The sequence below is a fragment of the Ictalurus punctatus genome, chromosome 13 (assembly GCF_001660625.3).
Source record: "Ictalurus punctatus breed USDA103 chromosome 13, Coco_2.0, whole genome shotgun sequence".
Lineage (NCBI taxonomy): Eukaryota > Metazoa > Chordata > Actinopteri > Siluriformes > Ictaluridae > Ictalurus > Ictalurus punctatus.
In genome coordinates, this window is record NC_030428.2 from 21070529 (window position 1) to 21085228 (window position 14700).

A 14700-nucleotide genomic window follows, 5' to 3' on the forward strand; every position below is an offset into this window, starting at 1 on the left:
CCACTTTCCATGCATTTCCAGGTAGGTCCAGGTATTTCTGCCTCTCTAATTTCCAGGTAATTCCATCATGATAGTATAAGCTTCCGCTGTATGAGGAGACATCTGAAAAATGGCCTTTTAAGTACTGCAATCATCATAAAATTTGGATTTGATCAAGCTGACTAGCATAGGGAGGAGATTAATGAAGGCAGAGGGATGAGGTGATCCAGTCCGGAGGAGAATGAGCCGAGGCCTGGGGAGAACTGAGAGGGACAATTACTTGTTATGGCGAAGGACAGAAGCTTCTTATTCAAATGAGCTGTGATAAGGTTTAATGTGCACGACGCCTTATTGCTCTTCACATAATGACTAAAATCAGACTGATCACCCCAAACAGGTGCACAGACAGACAGGAAAGACAGGCAGATCACTGTAAAACACCACTAATTGGCAAATAAAAAAGAAATCCGTAGCTAATGGTATAGGATGTTTCAGACTAAACATATGTTGCATCCTCATTGCCCATTTACCAATTATTTCAAACAAGCTGACGGCATGTTTTTGCAAAGTAATCAGATTGACTCCAGTAAATATCCCAAGCCCATTTCTGAAGTGTCTGTCCACTCAAGCTGTTCTTCTCTGAAATGCATAATTAATAACACACAGCACAGAGGTGAAGCAGGGACACGGCAAAGGCAAACCTGTGAACTGAAGTCTCCCCGATTTAAAAATTGTGGAAGAAAACTTTCTTGCTACAGTATATTATGAGCTAATTGTGTTATTTAAGATACTGTGAAGAAACTGAGATGAAATTGAGACATGGTGCAAAGGCCACACAGTGCTATCAAATGGTTACATACACCGGTTCCATGCCCGAGGTCTTCTCCTCCCTTCACACATCTTATTTAAAGCACATGTAGTCAGCTCACCTCATCCAAACCACATTTTAAGTCAATTTCCTGTTTTGCTAAAGGAGGCCCTGTTAGTACAGTCAGGTGGCCTTTGGTAGAAGCTGTGTGAAACGCCTTGTCCTCCTTCTGGTTTGATATCAGGAATGTAAAGGACACTAGGGAACACAGACCAAAATGAGCAAAATATCACACATATAGAGGTGCTTAATAACGTACAGTGCAGCAAAAGGCCACCTAAATCCCATTTTAGTTTAGTCTCAACTCAGCCTCCCGAAGGAGTAGCAAACAGATCGAAATTCATTTGTATTTCCCTCTAGCTATTAATACACCCCTATTGTGAGACGAGGGAGCAAACTTTCGCGCCTACATCTGGTCTGTTTAAAGAATCTGGGAACAAAAGCATCACTACTAATCAGAGTTCATGCTTCATAGCTCCCAGTCCACTGATCTCTTTCTGTCTGAATATGTTTACTTCAGGCTGAACGAAGAAAGTATGTATTGCCAGTTAACATGACCGTTTCACAGATGTGCACTCACTGTCCAGTCTAGAGAATCGTACAATGTTAGTCACATAGAACTTGTGCGACAGTGGAAAAATGAACTAGCCTAGGCGCCCAGGACACAGAACTTCTGTGCATGCTATTTGTTTTTAATTTGTAAATGCCAAATTTCTTTTGGTATAATAATAATAATCATCATCATCATCATCATCATCATCATAAAAACAATAACAACAATAATAGCATTTCATTTATATAGTGCCTTTCTAACACTCAAACTCGTTGTAGACAGATGTAGCACATGAAAAGAAACAGGAATGAGACTAGTAGGAAAAAGGAAGGGAAAAGTGTTGGGAGAAAAGGTGTGTTTAAGTTAACTCTTAAAATGGGAGAAGAATGTGTTGTCACTGAGGTCCTGGGACCTCTAGTCTAGTCTTAGAGACCACCTGTACTGGTGGACCTCAGAGTCTGGGCAGAGGTGTAGGGCAGCAGGAGCTCAGAGATATGGCAGGGCAAAGCCATTTAATGCTTTGTAAATGAGAAGAAGGAGTTTGTAGAAGAAGAAGAATCCTTTATTTGTCACATATAAATCACAGCACAGTGAAATTATTATTATTATTATTAATTTTTTTTTTGCATATCCCAGCTTGTTAGGAATTTGGGGTTAGAGCACAGGGTCAGCCATGATATGGCACCCTTGGAGCAGGTAGGGTTAAGGGCCTTGCAGTGCTGGGCAATGTTGAGACATAGAGACATCATTTCCCCTAATTATTGTATATAATTCTCCGTGACATGGGCAGCCAGTGTACCTGTTGGACTACGGGTGTAAAGTGTGCTGAACATTTGTAAAAGTATAAGCTGCTCACCCTAGCATTTGAATCCTGAATATATTGAAACAGGTTATGAAAGGATATGAGGTTATGAAAGCAGGATTTGGGGTTTCAGCATCTTTCAAACGGATTAAGGGTCCAAGTCAGGCAGTGGAGGACATAAAAAGCAATGTTTGTGAGTTGTCTAATTTCCTAAAAATATATACCTAGATTGCCAAACATATGTAGGCTTAAAACTTAAATCGCTTCACGATGGTGCGATGAACCTCAATGCTATAACTACTGTACAGCATACGCAACTCGTTCTAAATCCCACCCCCTGCTGCACTACACACATCAGCCAAGGCATATGCCTTCTGCTGGCAGAACAATTTTTTACTAGGTGGATTAATTAAAGTGAATGGATGACAGACAATGATTTTAGGCTCAGGAACACACAGATACGTGGAAACATTGATGAAACCGAGCAAAATAATGTACAGCACACTTTGTCACATTTAGAACATGCAGTCAACTCGCACAAAAACACAAAGATGGCATCCAGAATTAGATCATATCTTTTAATACTTGTCAGTTATGTTTTCAGGGCAACCAAACATGAGACTGGAGCTTATATTTGCCCAGTAGGTTAGCTAATACTTCCATCTCCTTAAGTCACCCCTAAAAGTGGTGTTTATATGTTGTTAGTTAACTATGTAGCTTGTTAATAACTAAACTTTCACTCTGATGCATCTTCCAGTAGCTGTAATTTAACCACTGAGGCTCAAACATAAAGAGCTGTACGTAAAATGTTGCTTGTCTTTAAACGTATACTTGTTTACTAAGGGAAGCGGCTGGTGCATGCAGGTTTCCCCCGTCCCTCTTTCTGTCCTTCACTTGTTTTATTTCGTGGCTATGCTGCATTGAGTGCTCACTGTGCTTGTAGAGTGTGGATCACAGCCCTGATGAGATGGAGCACAGAGAAATGTTTAATTCATGGTCAGACAGACGCCTAGGCAAGACACTGAATGGTGTAAGTGGGAACAGCCTACAGGAAAGACCCAGATAATTGTATGCTATGCTAAACATGCTAAGAATGAGAAACAGTGGCAGCACACTTTCTCCACAGTGAGGCAGAGAGAGAGAGAGAGAGAGAGAGAGAGAGAGAGAGAGGAAATGAAGCAGCTCATCTTCTGTATGAACTATGCAGGAGCTCAGTCTCCCCAGTACGTTAAATGATGATCTGTGATGGTGTGTGAAAATTACATGCTTACGTTCTGTAGTCAGAAATACAATGCTATATATATATAAATATATATATTATATATATATATATATATATATATATATATATATATATATATATATATATATATATATATATACATACACACACCATAGCATCAGTACAGCTTCTGGAATCAGTGCAGTGTGGCAAAAATATCATATTTATACACAATACTTTGAGACTTGTGCCAATTTTTTTTTACTGTTTATCCATTTTATTATGAATACAAATTGCTCATTTGTTGTTGTCTTATTGTGTTTTTAAATTATGACCTGAGTAGACTTTACATCCTGACTAAGTAAATTTTACATCCTGTTTTGATCTTACCACAGCTTTAATTGTCTACCGTACACCCCATTCCCTCAGTCTCACTTAAGTTCTGGTCATCATGACGTTGGCAATTAAAGTGGCGTATTTCTGATACGCTATTGGTTTGCGGTGGAGGGTTCTGCCGTGCCTCCTGATTCACAGCCTTTCTTTTTTACCTGCTTGTTAACTGCTTTGCTGATGCACACATAGCCACAACTCAGCGTGTTTGGCTGTCGTCCTTAATTGGACAGAGAGATATGAACGTTTGTAGCTGCTCAATGCCTCATTGCTTCTGCTGTTGTTGTACTGTTGTGTGCTTATATGCAGCTGTCATTCTGGTACTCATGATTTCTGTTGCTTGTTTATTGCAATATACAAAAACAGTAACTGCAGGAATGGGCGGGAACCTTGCTGTGCACACCTTTGTATTATAATAATACTACTACTACTACTAATAATAATAATAATAATAATTTATACATAATATACTCTCATTAAACACTTTATTAGGAACACTATATTAACACTGGGTAACGCTTCCCTTTGCTCTCAAAACAGCTTCAATTCTTTGTGGCATGGATTCCACAAGATGTTGGAAACCTTCCTTTGAGATTCTGGTCCATGTTGATATAACTGCATCATGCAATTCCTGCAGATTTTTGTGTGCATTTTCATACTGCAAATTTCCCTTCTACCACTTCCCAAAGGTGTTCTATTGGATTTAGATCCGGTGACTGGGAAGGCCACTGAAAAACACTGAACTCACTGTCATGTTCATAAAACCAGTTTGAGACAACTTTTGCTTTGTGACATGGTGCATTATTATGCTGGAGGTAGCTGTTAGAAGATGGGAAATTGTGGTCATGAAGGGATGCACACGGTCAGCAACAATACTTAAATAGGATGTAGCATTCAAGTGATGATTGATTGGTATTAATGGACCCAAAGTGTTCCAGAAAACATTCCCCACACCATTACAGCACCTCCACCAGCCTGGACTGTTGACACGAGGCAGGATGGGTCTATGGATTCATTCTTTTTGCACCAAATTCTGACCCTACCATCTTTGTGCCTCAGTAGAAATCGAGCTTCATCAGACGAGGCTATGTTTTTCCAGTCTTCAGCTGTACAGTTTTATTGACTCTGTGCACACTGCAGTCTCAGCTGTCTGTTCTTGGCTGATAGGAGTGGAACCTGACATGGTCTTCTGCTGTTGCAGCCCATCCTCCTTAAGGTTCGACGTGTTGTGCATTCTGAGATGCTTTTCCACAATTGCTCACCACAATTGTACAAAGTGGTTATCTGAATTACTGTAGCCTTCATCAACAAGGCATTTTCATTTGCAGAACTGCAGCTCATTGGATGTTTTTCCTTTATTGCACCATTCTGAGTAAATGCTACAGGCTGTTGTGCGTGAAAATCCCAGTAGATCAGCGGTTAAAGAAATACTCAAACCAGCCTGTCTGCCACCAACAATCATGCCATGGTCAAACACACCAAGATCACATTTTCCCCCATTCTGATGGTTGACATGAACATTACCCGAAGCTCCTGGCCCGTACCTGCATGATTTATTGTATTGCACTGCTGCCACATGATTGGCTGATTAGATAATTGCATGAATAAATAGGCGTACACGTGTTCCTAATAAAATGTTCAGTGAGCGTGTATTAATATGACTATTGTGTTATTCAGTTTGGCTAAGAAAGTGGCAGCCAAACTATTACTGCCACCATTTTATGTATTTTAAATATTATTGCTGTGCTAACAAAAATAAATTCATTAGCAAACAAGAAACATTTAGAAATAGATTTTAACATCCAGTCAGGTACTGTGAGAAAGGGTGGCGTCAGTCAACGTCTTAAAAATACCAAAGATGTGGTAAATATTTTTAGAAAACTTTACAGTGACTGCATTTATAATAATTACTGTATTGCCATATTATTGCCCAACGTTAACTGTAAGCAAGATTGCCAGGATTTTTTTTTTTTGCCCAAATGGGATTTTTTGTTCCTCAGATTTAACAATCCTTCTAAAATTTAAAGCAGCCCTTTGCAAATTTGGTTTTCGTTTGAACTAGCCTAATTCGTTAGTGAGCACATGGCATCATCACAAGGTGGTATGTTAACCGGCCTCCTTACTGTACATCAACGTACCTTCTAGTGGTTGGTGAGCTTACATCCTCTGTGCTGGATCAACTTGGTCTGTGCTACTTATTTCAAGACGTATTTATGTATTATGTATTAAAGTCATGATTCGGTGTTGTTTCACTCTGGTTCACTGCAGGAAAACCACACCCACTCACCAACTCAAACCCCATTCATCATCTTAGCCATAAATTAAACCAGGAAAAACTTCCTGTAGGGCTAGTATTATTTGTGAATCATATTATTTAACTGCCTGAGGGGAGTTACTCAGTCCTACCTGCAGCGCGCTGTTGAGGAAGCAGCTGTTCTGGCCCGGCTCGTTGCTCAGGCCTTTGCTGGGGGCGATGGAGTTCATGGTGCCCGGGTTAGAATTGCTCTGCAGCCCGCTGCTGCCAGACGCAAAGTAGTTCCGCTTCCACGACATGGATGCCGCCCCACTCCCGTCACCACAAAGGCTGCTTCCTTCTCCAGCCAATCACGCAGGAGGAGGAAGGCATCCTGGGTGAGTGTAGGTGATGCAAGTGTGCGAGTTGACAGAAGTGAATGGATGTGTGACGGAAACACAGGTTGAGACACTGTGAGGAAAAGCAGGGATGTTGATGTGGACTTGCTCCTATGTCACTCCCATGTGAGGGCAGTGTGTGGGTCTAGAGCAGCACTGTGTATTGCTCTGAGAGTAGAGGCCTTGTTAACAGCTGTGAAGAGTACAATGATGCTGTCTTTCTGCTTTTAGGAAGAAGGACGTTAAAGGGGCTCTTTTTCTCACAAATCTGTCCCCAACTCGAATAAAATGACGAAGTGCCGTAAACTGCAACAAATGGCTTAGACTTTTTGCAGCGCCTTCATGGATTGTCTGCGTGCCTCTTTGTTTCTCTCTGGTCCAGGAGAGTAAATCTACCTTTAGCCAAGCCTGCGCACTCTTTAGCCCCTTCTCACCATCCAGTCTTGTGGTCAAACCCTTTTATCTCTGCTCAGCCTGTTCAGAGAGAGAAAGAGAAAGGGAAATACAGTAAGTCTATAGAATGCTCCCTAAATAAAACTGCAGATAAGTTTGGAAACAATGTGCTCTATTAAATTTAAGAACAAAACCATGGATTTTTATCATGACACATTTTTCCCAACTAAACAAATTCTCTCTCACCACCCTCTACTCTTCTTCATCATCAGCATGGCAGAATCCCAGCTACGGCTACACGATTAATTGTATTTTAATGGTGAATATAATTTTTGCCTTCCTCAATTTTATTAGTTAAATACATTCGACTGCAATATCTGTGAGCTTAGCTTAAGTTAGATAATTGGTTTTTATTGACTCTGGTACATTAAATCATGAGCTCCCTGTTAATATGTTTTAAGTGTCTGACCAAACAGCGTGCTCTGACAATTTTCCAGTTGCTGCCTCTGAAACACAACACAACACTGCAGACAAAGTGCTTCTTATTTAACTAATAGAAATCTCTCTTGGGGAAAAAAATCATCTGATAAATCAAATAAATTTAAACAAATTGTCATCACTTAAAATGTCTCTGTCTGTTCTGGCCTGAGGTTACACGCATACAATAAAATTGATTCGTCATGATTCATCATGGGGAAAAACTAAGATTTTTCTGCATAAGACACAGATTGTTGATGACCTGTACCTGTAAGTCAGGTAATGGATATAGCAAATACACAAGCAGTTCAAAAAAACAATAACAGTCAGGATAAAAATGAGAAAAAAAAATCAAAATTTTAAATTGACAGGAAGTGTGTTCAAGGGTTAATGAACGGTCACTGTCCACTTTACTAGGGACACACGTACAACCTGCACATTCGTGCAATTATCCAATCAGCCAATTACGCAGCTGCAGCTTAATGCATAAAATCATGCAAATGAAGGTCATGAGCTTCAGTTAATGTTAAAATCTAACATTAATGTGGTCTCAGTGGCTTTGATCATGATATGGATGTTGGTGCCAGATGGGCTGGTTTGATTATTTCAGAAACTGCTGATCTCCTGGGATTTTCACACACAACAGTCTCGAGAGTTTACACAGAATGGTAAGGAAAAAAATAAACATGTATTGAGCAGAAGTTCTGCAGGTGGAAATGCTTTGTTGATAAAAAAGGTCAGAGGAAAACATCCAGACTGGTTCAAGCTGACAGTAATGCTACAGTAACTCAAACGACAACTCTTTACAACCGTGGTGAACAGAAATGCATCTCAGAAAGTACAATATGTCAAACCTTGAGGCAGACAGGTTACAACAGGAGAAGACCACATCGTTTTCCACTCCTGTTAGCCAAGAACAGGAATCTGAGGCTACAGTGGGCACAGGCTCATCCACACTGCACACTCGAAGATCCAATATTCAACTATCCAGTTTCGCTGAGCATGTATATTTTATTCATTTATGCACTGATTTTTTACCCTCTCTCATTTTACAAGGGGCAGTGGGTTACTGATCAGAAGGTCAGGAGTTCAAGCCCCAGCACTGCTAAACTACCATCGCTGGGCCCTTGGGCAAGGCCCTTAACCCTCAACTGCTCAGTTGTATAAATATAAGTCACTCTGGATAACGGCGTCTGCCAAATGCCATAAATGTAAATGTACAAGAAGGGTGCCAATATTTCTGGAGCTGACTGTTTTTAGTATTTAAAACATTCATTCAGTTAATTCTCCAAAGAGAAGTCTTTTAGATGCAGTGTACACATTTTTAAGAATGTCGGCTCATAATATACAGTGTGAAAGAAAATAAAGTTTTCTGATTATTTAAAGTGTACAAAAACTATAGCTTAATTATTAAGCTATAGCATAACTATAGCATATATATATATATATATATATATATATATATATATATATATGTATATATATATCATAACTATAGCATAACTATAGCATAATTATTGGCACCCATCTTACAAAATAAATAACATGCACCGACTCTACAAACATGACTGTGTTGATTTGGGTGGGTTTTTTTTTTTTGGTCATTATGCTATTATATGATCCATTTACACTAGTGGTAGTTGAGGAGACACACCCCCACCTCCCCCCACCCCCACCCCCACTATGTAAAGGGCTTTGATTGTCTAGAAAAGCGCTATATAAATGTAACTATACTCATTTACAGCCAAGCCTTAACATCCTGGCAGAGGCAAACAGTATTGGGGCTAAAAGTTCTTGGTTGAGCTGAATTTATGATGCAACCCATCTTCATTAAACCCCAGATAATTATTCATCATATTGTACAATTTATCATATAAGAATTAAAACACAATGGAGTATCAATTGCACAGTCTTAACACAGTGAGAATGAGAGAGAAAGCGTAGGAGAGAATTACCACGAATCTGTAGATATCCTATGTGTTCCTGCAGCCTGAGCTTGCCTCATGTGTTTGGGCTACATTTCGAGTAGTGTGTTAAGCAGAGTGCAACTCTTTAAAGCATGTGAAGCCAAAGTCTGACAGATATGAGGCAGGTATTGCACCAGGTTATGCACAGAACTCTTCCCTCTCTCCTTCCACTTTTTGTGGCACTGTTTGGCACAAAGTGGGAGTGCTAACACGCTACTAACATGTGTGTACTCACTGTTCTCATGTTTTGTAGGCATTACCCAACATCGGATGGACTACCAGTACCAAGAAATATGCTAAACTGACAGAGCAGGTGAAAGAATGCTTTTACTCTTGAGCATTACATACATTCCCTCTCTACAAAACCCCTTTTATGGAGTACCCAAGTTGTAATACCCAATGTAATACATTATTATTGTTTTGATTTAAATTAATCTATATACAGTGGGGTCTAAAGTGTCTGTAGTGTATGAATGGGTGTGTGAATGTGTATGTGATTGTGCCCTGCGATGGATTGGCACCCTGTCCATGGTGTACCCCGCCTTGTGCCCATTGCTCCCTGGGATAGGCTCCAGGTTCTCCCGTGACACTGAAGAGGATAAGTGGTATAGAAGATGGATGGATGGATGGATATATACAGTGGAAGGAATAAGTATTGGACGCATCAACACTTTTTTCAGTAAATATATTTCCACTGAGGTTATTCACAAGATTTTCACCAGACATCAGTATTAACTCAAGAAATATGCAAATATAAAGAATTCACAACATTAAAATCCATAAATAATGTTATGTGTAATAAAGTGGAATGACACAGGAACATTTTTTTATAAATACTGATTAGACATAACCAGGCATTTTATTAGGAACACCTGTACACTTCATGCAACTATCCAACCAACCATTCATGTGCCAGTAACACAATGCATAAAATCATGCAGATACAGGTCAACGTTAACGTTCACATCAAACATCAGAAGTTGGAAAAAATTGATCTCAGTAACTTTGACCATGGCACCAGACAGGCTTGCTGGAAGTATTTCAGAAACTTCTGATCTGCATGGATTTTCGCACACAATCGTCTCTAAAGTTTACACAGAATGGTGCAACAAACAAAAAACATCCAGTGAGCAGCAGTTCTGCAGGTAGAAATGCCTTGCTGTTGATAGAAGTCAGAGGAGAATGGTCAGACTGGTTTGAGTTAATATCAAGGCTATGGTAACTCAAATAACCACTCTTCGCAACTGTGCTGAGCAAAAATACATCTAATGTCATTCATTCAACTTGCTTCATTTAGCTGTGAGACGGCAATGCTACCTGCTGTGCCACAAAAGTCAATTTTAGACTTCTAAGAAAGGTATGCAATAGCCTTCCCCAGCAGGAGCCCCTGTTCAAGGTTACAGCAAAGGACTATGTGTAGTCACATTAATTAGCTAACATGATACTATAGCAAGTTATCCTCGTTTAGCATTTTAAATGTCTGTCTAATGCTGGTAATACTGTTATGGCAAACATATAGCACAATACGTGAAGATCTTTTCACAATCCACAATATACTGTGTATCATATTTAATTGGTTATTTCATTTGACTCACAAAGTGCAAACAAATCCGTGCAGCCATTTTATGACCAAGGTCACAGATTTTTCCACTTACAACGTAATACGTATTCAACATGGAAAAATTGGAAACCTGAAACGAAGTCAGCACAGGCACCTGACAATACCCAGGATACTCAGGAAAGTGTATTATTATGTTTACACATCACAATACATACCATGTGCCCAGTTAGTTCCAGTTCTGCAACTATTACTTTGCTTTAAATCTAGTTAACATTACAGTCTTGTCTTGTTACTTAGAACAAGGGTTCTTAGACTCAAGACGTTCCCCTTGACTCACCATTAAACAATGACAATAGCAGTCCCCACCCACTGAGGTTGACCGGCTGAACACCTTACCGATCAAACCTGACTTAAAATAAAATTCACAAGGAAATAAAACAGGCAAGAACGAATAAGGAAGATTCCACTCAGGTTTGCTTAATTATTATGCATTCAGCAGCAACCTCTACTGCAAATTTGTCCCAAAAAAAGAATTCTCATTAGTCTTGATATATATATATATATATATATATATATATATATATATATATATATATATATATATATATATATATATATCGATTGTACTGTATTAGGTTTTTGGCCAAAAGGAAATATATATCAGAGTAAATAAAAAATGCTTCATCAGTTATATATAGGAATACACTCTCGGAACAAAAAGGTAGCTTTTCTTGTTTCTGGGATGACGCCCCTTATCTTTTGTACATTTAATATGTATCTTTCTTTCACCTGTAAATGCTGATTATAATGTTCCTTAAAAAAAGTACATACTTGGACCTTTTAGAGTAAAGCTTCGAAAAATGTAAAAGATACATAATAAACATACAAAGGTGTATGCTTATGGGTACCACCCTAGCAAAAAGGAATGGAACTTCAGCACCCTTTTTTTAAGAGTATAAGATGTATGCAATGCTCCAAATAAAATAAGATATGATAATACTTTATTAATCCCCAGATGGAAAAATTAGGGATGCAGCAAGGGCACCAGCACTTCTAAGCGTGTAGTTGGAACAGAATCAAATACACGATGACGCAGTTGTGAGACCTCTGCTTTAAGGGCAAGTGTTCAAACCGGACTGAAGCCTTTAAAACTGTCTTACGGGTTCTACCAGGACACTAGCTCACTCACTAACTTCAGGGTCACGCAAATAAAAATCTTTTATTTCCCAGCATTCCCTCCACGTGGCATGTTGGGCCAGTTATAAAGACACCCTGTCCATTAGCCACTAAGGTCACATGCTGATTAAGCAGAAATCAGGGCAGCATATCATTATTGTGCCTCTGTGCTTTGACATTTACATAATGCACTGTAGTAGGGACAAGACACAAAGACTGTCAGCTCCTCGTAGTAGATTAACCCTGAGCCTTCGGAACTGCAGCTCTACCTGCATATTATATAAAGGAGTCTGAATGAGTGGTACAAGCAGCCTCTTTAACAGGGCAACAATCAGCACCAACCCCTCCTCTTTTTTTTTTAATTACATTGTGAGCCTTGTGCACTGTAAACAGGGAGAGCTAATCAAGCCTCGGTCAGCGCACTATTTAACATGTTGCATAACATTCCCAGTGCGCTGTGTAAAAACTGCATTGCCTACAGCCCATACACACACGCACACAAACACACACACACACACATCCTTTTCGGACAACTCATCCCTGCCTTTTAACTCAGGAAAACACATATACCCTTATACAGACACTCTAAATCCCTCTTTAATTCCATTATCTGGCTCGGCTCCAGTGCCAAGCTGCTAGGTGAGGAAAGGCCTTGGCAATCTCGGAGAGGGCAGCAGGGTTGCATCATGGACTGCCACTAACATAAAGGGCTGTGACAAGGGGTTCCCTCAGAGTTCATCATATTGCCATGATAACACATCAGGTTTCACAAGAATTATCAAAGCAGGAGATTAGTTCACAAGTTCACGTGGCAATTTCTAGCCTTGTCCCATGCTTAAAACATTGAAGCAACTGCCTTGTTTGTAAAGGTGTTACCAGGAAGCACATATCAATGCTGCATTCGACAAGAGTGGAAATGAAAAGAAAACGCCCAGTCGCCCCCCCCCCCCCCCCCCCCCCGAACCCTCCCACCCCCTGCATATGATGTATTAGTTGTCACGTTTTTTGTTCGGACGACAAAATCTGAACACTGAACTTGATTTTATTAAGGAGGATGTCATTTAAAAAAGTGAATTAGTATGTAGTTATCGTTTGTGAAAAATATTTTTTTTTTCATCAACAAGATTAACACTGCGTAGTCAGAGAATTGTACACCACGAAATAATAGCCATCTGGAAAAGTGAGGCGAATATGTTCTCACGCTCTCAGGAGGAGTGTAGGAGGGCAGCACTACAGCACGTTCACAAAGCCAAAGCCACAATCATTAACACGGCATTTCACAGTGCCAGGACCCTACACTCTTAGGAGATGGCAGAAGCCCTGATGCCGCCTTCACACATTAATGTAAAAAAATAAAAATAAATAAATAAATAAAGTAATGTAAAACAGGCAATGAATGACACTGTAAGCTGCACAAGGAGTCGTTAAATGTTGACGATCATGTAAATATGAACGAGATCTTGCTGTGATATAGAGAAGGGTATTCGAAAACAGGTGAGCTCTTGCTTCAATTCCTTCAGGCAATTTTTAGCACTTGTTGTATAGTACTGAAGTGGTGGTCTGTGCACCTATAAACCCATTTCAGGGTGAAAACATTTTCACAGAGCCCTTAAAGACTGCAGCACAGATTTATTTGAAAAAAATATTCCAAATGTTCAATATTAAGCATATTAGGCTTATCTTATTTTACGTTATCTTCTTTATTTAATAAAACCAGTAAAGCTTCCATCCATCCATTTTCCATACCTCTTATCCTACACAGGGTCGTGGGGAGCCTGGAGCCAATCCCAGGGAACCTGGAGAACAAGGCAGGGGACACCCTGGACAGGGTGCCAACCTATCACAGGATGCAATCGGACATGCGTTCACACAATTTGCAGGCGGAAATCAGCCTACAACGCATGTCTTTGGAGTAAGGGAGGAAACCGGAGTACCCAGAGGAAACCCCCAAAGCACGGAGAGAACATGCATACTCCACGCACACAGAGCGGAGACGGAAAACAAACCCCTGACCCTGGAGGTGCAAGGCAAACTTGATAATCACTAAGCCCCCGTGCCTCCACCCCACCCCATTCCCAGTAAAGCTTTAGAACTACAATCAGTTCCAAACGCATTTAATAAAGTTTTTAAAATATAGACTTAATAACATTTCTTTCACTAAAATTGCAGTTCACTGAAATTACACTTCGATTCGACACTGACTTTCTTCATGCTTGTCTTCATGTTCTAAAACTTCAGATCACAATATTAACAACCTCCTGTAAGGCTTTAATTCATTCAGGAACCTATTTAAGGTGTTTAAGTGACCAGATGATTAGAATTATAACTAAAATAAATAACTAAATATGAACTATTTTGTCACTATATTGTCCATGCAATAAATGAGCCTCTAACTATTATCCAGTGCACTTAATTGGCAGTATGGAAATAGACACATATCACTGTAATTACTCCTGACAGTTATCTGCTACATTTAGACTGGAATTATGATGTTGAACATTGTGTGTCAGAAAAAAGTTGGATGAGAAGAACAACAGACGCAGCACACACACGTCCTTCAATGGTCTGTTACACTGATCACATTTGCCTGTGATCTCATTTGTCTTAACTAAACTACCTAAAGACGGGAAATGTTAAATGGATTCCTTTCCTCCATTACCATATCCTGCTGTTCTGCAAAC

At 39.7% G+C, this 14700-nt stretch overlaps 1 protein-coding gene across 3 annotated transcripts in view; it reads right to left on the reverse strand.

Moving 5' to 3' along the window:
• usp54b (ubiquitin specific peptidase 54b) overlaps positions 1–14700 on the reverse strand; it is a 123852-nt gene that overhangs the window by 70702 nt on the left and 38450 nt on the right. For all 3 annotated transcript variants that reach the window (XM_047159252.2, XM_047159253.2, XM_047159251.2), the window contains one exon: positions 6221–6919. In XM_047159252.2, coding sequence (XP_047015208.1) covers positions 6221–6367 — 147 coding nt within the window. In that variant the 5' untranslated portion in view covers positions 6368–6919. The remainder of the gene's footprint in view (positions 1–6220; positions 6920–14700) is intronic.